The sequence below is a fragment of the Hyalella azteca genome, unplaced genomic scaffold (assembly GCF_000764305.2).
Source record: "Hyalella azteca isolate HAZT.00-mixed unplaced genomic scaffold, Hazt_2.0.2 contig17313, whole genome shotgun sequence".
Classification (NCBI taxonomy): domain Eukaryota; kingdom Metazoa; phylum Arthropoda; class Malacostraca; order Amphipoda; family Hyalellidae; genus Hyalella; species Hyalella azteca.
Window position 1 is genome coordinate 76 of NW_025947100.1, and position 10307 is coordinate 10382.

At 35.0% G+C, this 10307-nt stretch overlaps 1 protein-coding gene across 1 annotated transcript; it reads right to left on the reverse strand.

The window, feature by feature from the left end:
- Positions 1 to 3241: 3241 nt before the first annotated feature.
- LOC108677280 lies at positions 3242 to 7011 on the reverse strand. The gene is made up of 4 exons (XM_047885210.1): positions 6889 to 7011; positions 5225 to 5389; positions 4571 to 4733; positions 3242 to 4468 (listed from the first exon to the last, which is right to left on the reverse strand). The coding sequence occupies exons 1-4, from the start codon at positions 7009 to 7011 to the stop codon at positions 4257 to 4259; spliced, it is 663 nt and encodes a 220-aa protein (XP_047741166.1). The 3' UTR covers positions 3242 to 4256.
- Positions 7012 to 10307: the final 3296 nt, after the last annotated feature.

Sequence of the window (10307 nt, forward strand, 5' to 3'; positions counted from 1 at the left end):
TGCGTTCTAAGCTTATTGTGCCTTCAGCATATCGTTTCTTTATAAAGTTACGTGTATCTTCAGTTCCGTGTGCCTATTATTCGTAGTTATCTGTTCATGTTCTAAATTGTTAATTAGTTGAGCTATTCCGTTAGTCATTATTGTTGCAGTTGTCTCTGGTTAATAGATACTTGTTTATCCGGCTTTCATTCCTCGTTTGTTGAGGTTCGGCGGTAGTCTCTGGGCGGAAATTTATCGAATCTAATTGGAGTCGTCCTGATTGAAACTTTACATGAGGTTCTAATCAACAATCAAAGAATATCCTTTAAATCCTGGTTTTTGTGAAGATCTCTTAATAAATAACTATCCTAGACTATCTTCCGAGTCCGATTATTTTTTAGTTCGAAATAATAATTAATAAATATTAAACGTGGAGCCTTTGGACCTTGCAGAGAGAAAAATTTTTATATGCTTACTAAGATTCACAAGGATAAACTATATTTCGTCGTATATTTATTATATATTATATAATATAATATTATATTGTAACATACTGAGCATTGTAACCACAAAGAAATAAAAAATATTGTAGGGGTTCTGAAGTTCAATAGTTACATTTTTTAGCTTACTTAGATTATTCACTAATAGTTTCATGTATCTTTTCTTGCTTACTTATTTATCAAACATTTTAGATAAAACACGATTTTTTATTTTGAAGATAACATAAGAGCTTATTTGTCAGGTATATAAACTACAATCTCTCGAATAAAGCGTTTGTAAAGTAAAATTATGATACGTAAGAAATGTAATTTCCATTTGTTTCTTTAATCATCAGTATGACATCAGAAGTAAATTTAATCTGGTTGCAAAGTCCGTAGACTTTAATGTGGATTGCAGCATCACTCCTTAGTTATCTACTTATACACCCAACACAAGTTTTCGTCATTTAGAGCAAATCTCACATAATCCGATGTTCATTCCACAAATGTTACTGTAATACCTATAAAATAAAAGGCATGAATGTGGCATTATTCGCTCTGTTCTGTGTTTTTCGTTAAACATTATTGTTACCTCCGAATTTAAGCTGCAAAATTCACTCCTGCTATGTAAAAATCCGTATTAATTAGCTGCTCCACCGAAGAAATGCTAGTTTTTGTCACATAGACTTACTATGGTAAAATTTTCGAATTTAACATCCTATTCGTCTGTTTCATTTCTTAATAATAATATTATTATACCGATGAAAAAATACTATGGAGGTACTAGAAAGACCAGATAGCGGTGGTTCAGTAAACCTATTCCAAAGCTACACATATTCGACGTAACGGCGCTACAATTGCCAGCATATATACGCTGGCGCAACACGACACACTGTTAGAAAAATTACAGTTAACGGTATTACCGGCGTTTCAGTGGCCGATCAGCACGTGAAATAAAACACCGTGTTGCCGTTTTTATTCTAATTCAACACTAAAAATCCCTAAAACCTCTGATAAAAACGGCGAAATAGTTTATTTTCACTAGAACGCCAGTGGGACCGTTTCTTCACCGTTTTTTCTAACAGTGCAAGCACTCGCAGGAAAATTGATGTGTCATACTGTCCAAATAGTGACATGGCTTCTGCAGGTATAATTGATACGCCTTTTTGCCGGAACCAACTATGTCAGAATGGTTATATCATTAGGTATGCATGCTCTCAAAGTTATTCTGGTTTCTATACTTCAATGATCCAAACAACAGAATGCAATCATTGCTCTCTAATATCAAAACCTGCCTCATCGAAAACTTTTGTATAAAAATGTAATTTATCCTCACGCGGCAACAAGAATATTGTATCAATGTTTTATGCAGTAAATCTTTTATTATATACAAGAGCTTAGCTACAGCATTGTAACTTTTCGTAGATTTTAGACATCGACGTTGTAAGAAGAAACGACTTCATTTTAAAATAAATTTCGCCTTCTTTAAGAGATGAGGCTCGCTTATTACACCCACTGAGCCCTTGTTCTTATTTGCCTAATTTTTAACCAAGCTTGCGAATTATCGTTGTACTGACCCTAATATCTATTAGCCTCGTTTGTGTTTAAATAAAATGCCTTGCATGCATGTTCATGCCTTGCATGAACAACGATATTCGTGGGGTTATTCCAGCTTATTTTGATGGAGACTTATGAGACAGCGTTTCTACGCTCATTTTATGTACCGTAAAGTTAGTTTCTTCTTTCCAAGGTTTCTATAGAGTTATTAAATATTAATAATGTCCATTAATGTCCTGGTGAATTAGTTTTGACCACGTGCTTACAACGAGTGACGAAATGTACGGCATTATGAATAAATTCGTTGTTATCTAAAAGACAAATTTTCGAACCTGTACAATACTAATTTCTGATTGTAATTTTAATATTCGCGGAAATACGACTATTTCCCGTCTCTAGGTTCATGTAGTGTGTAAGTTAATCAACTTGACTAGGGAACAATTTTCAGTATTACAATTTCTGGGAAAAATTAGAATACATTTTTTATTTCCTAAATTTGTTATCTTTTCTCTTTAAATTCTTTCCTTCCGTAGATGTTATTCAACGTTTGGGTTATGAACATTATTTCATGTACGCGTTATAGGTTTACGTGACGCAGAAACACATAAGCGTCGCATACGAAACGAAAGTTCTGTCGGATAATTATGCCTACATTGTGAATGCAAAAATTCATTAAGACACACAATACATGATAGTGAGAGTAATATAATTTTATTATATTGGATGCGAGTTCAAATGAATTCGCAACGGAGTTTGTTGGCCTTCTAACTTTGACATGCAATAAGACGATTAATGTGAGCAGATGGAGTCTTATAAGTTATTTTTCTAGAAGATCAAAGTGAAGTCAGTGCAGTGCATGAAGATCAATGTAAAGGCAATGAAGCGAATTCTATCCAAGAACTTAAATCGTACGTTGATTGTTGCCTTTATAAAATAAATCTTCAGTATGAAGTTTAATCGCTTACTAGTGCACGTTTTTTGTTATCGTGTGCAATATTAAACATATACCTATGATTATTATTCAAGCTAAAAAGTACATAATATATTTTCTCGTACAACCAAATTACACGGACTTATTTCCTGTCGTACATTGAATTTACGATCATTCGATGCCCCTCTCGACATTTTAGTTTATTATAGGTATAAATAAACATGTTGGTCTATAATAATCCGAAAAAATTTAAATACTTATTTTTTTACTAAAATAGAAGTAAATATATACGGTATATAATAATAAGTAAACTTGTGCTGCGATGCTTAAAATACAACAGACTCTTGGGCCTTCATAACATGGCTCCCGGCGAGACGTTTTTAGTTGACAGAGAGCGACGCCTGCGCTTGCCTGAGGCTTGTGACGGAACAACACAAATGCATGGTCACAGCCCGATCACTCAGAAAAATAGATCGGTGTATTCTCCATATGGTGGGACACTATATTTCCCACAGTAGGAGCTTAAGAGCTTAATTTATACAGTAAGAGCTTAATTTGTATTATTAAGATATAATTCAAAAAGGAAAAACATTCGTGAAATGTAGATGCTTGTGGAATGCAGTATTCAGAGCTTGTACAGTGTACATAAACTTTTGCCTTGTTTGCTGTTTCTATTGTACATCTAAGTAACCTACCATTAATAGAGTATAACAACTCAAAATTTATTAATCGTCTTAGCGACCAACCATTAATAGAGTATAACTACTCAAAATTACACATGAAGTGGGACTCCTTGCTTTACCTTAAACCTTCTCTAATTCAGACCAACATTTAATGGCAAGGAAAAGGAAGATTTATAAACCGAATCATTTCGATCATCCAGTATCTATAGGTTTAAAGGCTAGTAGCAGGTTTATATTAACGAATAAAATGATGAGTCACGTCGCAGAGAATCAATATCTTATTTCACAAGTGACATACATATGTAATTTTATCCATGAACTCATGTGCAAATACAATTAGACAATTATCCACATGTCATTAACGTTTAGAATGTTCTACGCACTTTCATTGCAATCAAATTTATGTTTTTTACGTTGTAATCCTTCACATTTAATCAGAAAAATAAATGGGTCATACTTTCAAAATTATGACCCATTTTCTTACCTACAACAGGAGGAGAAAATAGACTAACACCCTTTTGCCAGGTTTAACTGGCTCACGATTACCCACACGAAAGAAAACAAATCATCGCTACTGGGACAATGAGCTACTCATTTCACAGAGTGCACCATGCACCAATCTAGCGCTCAGTCATAAACCTGACATATAACAGGTATGGTTCCTTCTGAACACGACCTAGGATGAATTGTGACGTCGTACCACTCCTGCGTCCTGCAGGGTCCGGAGGTGGTGCTCAGTTTGATCTCGCAGTCGTTGAGGGGAGTGCCATCGCTCCAGTACATCGAGATGTTCAGGTGGTGCCAAGCCAGACATGGTCCAGAACATCGAGTCCAGATGGCTGTGAATTAAGATTTTGACCAAATATTTATCGTAATTAAAACTCATTACTCTGAGATAACATATGTCATATATTTACATGGATATTCTCATAACGGTTTACCTCCAGTTTTTCCGCCAAGCTGCTGGTTTAGGAGCTGCATTTCTGCAAAGCTGGACACCACGGCAAACTCGTAGCCCTCGGAGGTGCAGAAACCGGCTGAGTCCAGCGAACTTGGAGTGCCGTTGCCTATGATGCCGGTGCTCAGCACGTAGCGTTTTGTGCCCTGAAGTCCATGCGGGGAAAAAATAACATTAGTTTTTACGTAAAACGCCGAATGACAATTGTTAGTTACTACAATCTTTCTACCATAGCCCTACTTCCTACCAAAACCTACCAGAAACGGTCCATCACAACACAATAAACAGAAAAATGATGATACAGTCCCAGCCTTCTTGTGTGAAGGTGTTCCATGAAGCTTTTCACTCTCTTTTATAGAAACAATGTCAGGAACTTCCATTAGCAATAACCCTCAAATTCCAACGGCACACTATTAAATGAACGAATGTAATACTTGACTGTAATAGTACACTAGTGTCTCACAGGTTTAGCAGGAGGCTTGGAGTACACGGAGTACACGGAGCAGTCTACCCTGGAGTACTTTACTGTAATAGTACACTAGTGTCTCACAGGTTTAGCAGGAGGCTTGGAGTAGACGGAGTACACGGAGCAGTCTACCCTGGAGTACTTGACTGTAATAGTACACTAGTGACTCACAGGTTTAGCAGGAGGCTTGGAGTAGACGGAGTACACGGAGCAGTCTTTCCTGGAGTAGTCCGTCAAGGCTGGATGTGTGCCGCTGAGCGTCACTTGGCAGTTCAGAGCAGAATTGGGGCAGAAGTTGAACGTGCGAGACCCGGAGGCGGCCGTCTTCGTCGCGCACTAAAAAACAACCATGAAACATTGTTAATTTCTTCACCACTATTTCCTTGTCAACATTCCAGCGAATTATTGAAAACTTTTCAACTATGATGTTAATGAAGAAAATGTACAATAGTACATTTCTTTGTTGTACAATAGTACATAGTATTCTCTACAATCTACGCATTATTTCAGTTCAACGTTTGAATTCATCAATATGATCTTAGATGCTCAATCCAAAACAATAAGAAAAAAAAAATAAATGTTCAATGAAATCGACATTCAATAAAAAATGTATCTACATTTATCTTCTCGAATTCTATAATTGTCAAATTTGTAACATTCAATTCATACTTCACATTTTTGCAAATTTTATTTGTATTTCGAATTGACGGTTACAAATTATCTGCAACTTCTCAAGTTGTTGATCTGCAGATTGGTCAGTTGAAAACAAAATCCCACCAACAAAAATTTCCAAAATTTTGGTGATCCGAAATTCAAATCAATCTGCTCGGCCAATCAAGCGGATTAATCTTAGGTAATTTGGAATCGAATAAAACGATTTTATAATTGGTACACCTACTATAAAAAAATGTTAAAAACTTTTACCATCTTGTCAAGATAAAATATCTAGTGCAATAAATTGCCATAGCAGTGGCAGCTGACTTTTCGTCAAAGTTACTGTAAATTTTGCATTGAATTTAATTTTAACCAGAATATTTACAAGCTTATTCTATGGTTTGAATTTTGACCAGAATATTTACAAACTTTTAATAATGTTTGAATTTTGACCAGAATATTTGCAAACTTTTTCTAAGGTTTGAATTTTGACCAGAATATTTACAAACATTTTCTGGGGTTTGAATTTTGACCAGAATATTTACAAACTTTTTCTAAGGTTTGAATTTTGATCAGAATATTTACAAACTTTTTCTAAGGTTTGAATTTTGATCAGAATATTTACAAACATTTTCTAAGGTTTGAATTTTGACCAGAATATTTACAAACTTTTTCTAAGGTTTGAATTTTGACCAGAATATTTACAAACTNCATTCTCATGTATGAACATTATTCGAAGTAGAAACCATTGCATTGAAAGTTTTGCTCAGTAAATGAGTTAATTCGTGTCACCAGCCAACAGCATGAAAAATCTGCTCACTGAATGACTGACAAATAACAGGTGCAGGAAAAAAACAATTAAGACCTAGTCCAAACTGTAACGTTTTTCCACTGTTGCGCCTTCAGCTGCCGAGGGTGGTACTCAGTTGGATCTCGCAGTCATTGAAGGAAGTGCCAACGCTCCAGAACAGCGAGGTGTTCAGATGGTATCACACAAAGCACTGCCCCAGAACACATATAGCTTTTATTGCAGCAAAACAAGCTTTTTAAAAATTTATAATGTTTTTCACATTACATCACCAATCATGACACAATTCGATTTACTATATTTTCCAAATTATAATATTGGTAATTATAACATATATAGATTTAACATCATTTAGGGTTTCAAAATATTTCACCTCCAGCGTGTCCACCGAGCTGCTGGTTGAGAAGCTGCATTTCAGCCTGGCTGGACAGCACGACAAACTCGTAGTCCTCGGAGGTGCAGAAGCCAGCCGAGTCCAGCGCACTCCTGCTGCCATTGATGGTGATGTCTGCGCTCAGTACGAAGCTTTTTGTGCAGCGGCCATACTTTCAAAACTCGCTAAGTGAACGTGAGTACTTACGCTCTATTTTCTTGTCTATGATTGGTGGATTTTACTTGAAATGCCGTCAATGATTGGCTAATGAACTTACGATCTCCTAACTTTTTTTGAAAGTATAGGACCCGAAGTGTATGTGGCAAAAAAACTACTACTATTTCTTCGGTAGAGCAGCTAATTACTACGGATTTCTACAGAGTAAGAGTGATTTTTGCAGCCTAAATTCAGAGGCAACAATAATTATAATTTTTCAAGAAAAATTTAGAACAGAGCGAATAATGACACATTTAAACAATTTGTGCGAGTACCTATTTCAGTAAAATTTTAGGAATTAACATCAGATTGTACAAAATTTACTCTAAATCACGAAAACCTGAGCTGAGTGCATAAGTAGATAACTTGGGCGTGATGCGGCAATCCATATTAAAGTCTACGGACTTTGCAACCAGGATTTAATTTACTTCAGATGTCATGCTGCTGTTCAATGTAACTAATGGGAGTTACATTTCTGACATGTCATAATTTTCCTCAACAAACGCTTTATTCAAGAGATTGTAGTTTCTCTGTTCCTCTGTTATCTTCAATACAAAAATCTTGTTTTTTCGGATATGCTTCATAAATAGATAAGCCAGATAATATGTACGAAACTATTAGTAGATAATCTAGATAAGCTAGAATACGAGCAACTATTGTAGCTCAATTTCCCTAATTTATTTTTTTATCTTTTGGTGATTTCATTCAGTGAAAATTTCCAAATTTAGCATCCTATTCGTCAATTTCATTTCTCATTAATAATATTCTTATACTGAGTAATAAATGCTATAGTGGTCTTAGAATGACCAAAAAGTGGGGTTCAATAAACTCCATTCCGATGCTCCATATATCCGACGCCGGATATATGAAAGTGTAGAAAAGTACTGGCGGGCACATGAATATATGAAGAGAATGGCTAATGACTAATTTCTATTGCCGCCACAATACAAACAAATATACGCTGGTGCAACACGACAAGCACTCTCAGAAAAATTGATGTGTCATACTATCCAAATAGTGACATAGCTTCTACATGAATCATTGATACGCTCTTTTTTTCGGAACCAACTATGTCAGGATGATGATGTCATTAGGTACGCATACTCTCAAAGTTGTCTCTGTTATTTCACTTCCATGATCAGGACGACGGAATGCAATCATTGCTCTTTAGCATCAAAACATGCCACGTGAACGTGCCTCTTCAAAATATTTTGTATAAAAACGTAATTTATCTGCACGCGGTAACAAGAATATTGTATCCATGTCTTATGCAGTAATTATTTTATTTAATGCACGAGCTCGGCTACAGCATTGTAACTTTTAACAGATTTTTAGACATCGACGTTGCAGGAAGAAACTACTTCATTTCATGATAAATTTCACCCGCTTCAAGAGATTAGGCTCGCTTATTACACCCACCAAGCCCTTGCTCTTATATGCCTTATTTTTAACAAAACTGGCGAATTATCGCATGACTGGTCTTAATATCTATTAGCCTCGTTTGTGTTTAAATAAATAAATGCCTTGCATATAAATAAAATAAAATGATATAAATAAAATAAATAAAATGACTTGCATGCATGAGTAAACAACGATATACGTGGGGTTATTCCAGCTTATTTTGATGGTGACTTATGAGACAGCGTTTCTACGCTCATTTAATATCCCTCAAAATTAGTTTCTTTTCCGAGTTTTTCATAGAGTTATTAATAATTCTTAATATCCATTATTGTCCTGGCGAATTAGTTTTGTCCACGTGCTTCCAACGAGCGTCTAAATGTACGGCTTTCACAATAAATTCATTATAATCTTAGAGACAAATTTATAATCAACTTGCAAAAAACTTATTTCTGACAGTGATTAATATACGCGCGGAAATACAATTAGTTCTCTTCTCTAGGTTCTATGCAGTATGTAAATCAATCAACTTGACTCGGGAAACAATCTTCAGTATTACAATTTCTGGGAAAAATTTGCATAAATTTTTCATTTCCTAACTTTGTTATCTTTTCTCTTTAAATTCTTTCCTTCCGTAAATATTATTCAACATTTGGATTATGAAAAGTATTTCACGTATGCGTTATAGGTTTAACGTGACGCACATTATGCATGCAAACAATTTATTAAGACACACAATACATGATAGTGAGAGTAATATAATTTTATTATATAGGATGCAAATTCAAATGACCTCGCAGTGGAGTTTGTAATTGTCGATTCTGTTGCCTTCTATTTACAATAGGACGATTAATGTGACCATAGTTTTTATATTGCTGTGAACAGATGAAGTCTTATAAGTTATTTTTCTAGAAGATCAAAGTAAAGTCAGTGCAGTGCATGAAGATCAATGTAAAGGCAATGAAGCGAATTCTATCCAATAGCTTAAACCATTCGTTAATTGTTACCGTTCTAAAATTAATCTTCAGTATGAAGCCTAATCGCACACTAGTGCACGTTTTTTGATATCGTGTGCAAGATTAAACATATACTTATGATTATTATTCAAGCTAAAATGTACATAATATATTTGATCTGACAACCATATTACACGGGGAATCAATTCCTGTCGTACATTGAATTTTCGATCATTTGATGCTCCTGTCGACATTTTAGTTTATTATAGGTAAATCTAAATATATTAGTCTATAATAATCCGAAAATTTTTAAATACGTATTTTTTCTAAAATAGAAGTAAATACATATGGTATATCATAATGAATAAACTTGTGCTGCGATGCTTAAAATACAACAGACTGTCTTGGGCGTTCAGAATGCGGCTCCTGGCGAGCCATTTTTAGCGGACAGAGAGCGACGCCTGCGCTTGCCTGAGGCTTGTGACGGAACAACACAAGTGCGTGGTCGAACACAGCCCGATCACTCAGAAAAAAACAACGATCATATTGTCCATATGGTGGCACACTAGAGCTCCCACAGTAAGAGCTTAAGACATTATTTTGAATGTTGATATATACCTGAAATTTATATTATTGAGGTATAATTTAAGAAGGAAAAACATACATTCAATAATGTGTTAGACCTTTTTTGAATGCAGTATTCAGAGCTTGAATATCAACATTTGCCCTGTTTGTTCTTTTTATTATCCATCAAAGCGACCGACAATTAATAGAATACAACTACTCAAAATTTATTATCCATCTAAGCGGCTGACCATTAATAATAGAGTATAACTACTCAAAATTACA

What these genes read in the sequence shown, in the direction of transcription:
- LOC108677280 (XM_047885210.1), bottom strand. Translation starts at nt 7,011, where the DNA reads ATGGCAGCAGGAGTGCGCTGGACTCGGCTGGCTTCTGCACCTCCGAGG. An exon ending in CCAAGCCTCCTGCTAAACCT is followed by an intron (nt 4,734 to 5,224) that starts GTGAGTCACTAG and finishes CATGGACTTCAG; the next exon opens with GGCACAAAACGCTACGTGCT. An exon ending in GCTTGGCGGAAAAACTGGAG is followed by an intron (nt 4,469 to 4,570) that starts GTAAACCGTTAT and finishes CTTAATTCACAG; the next exon opens with CCATCTGGACTCGATGTTCT.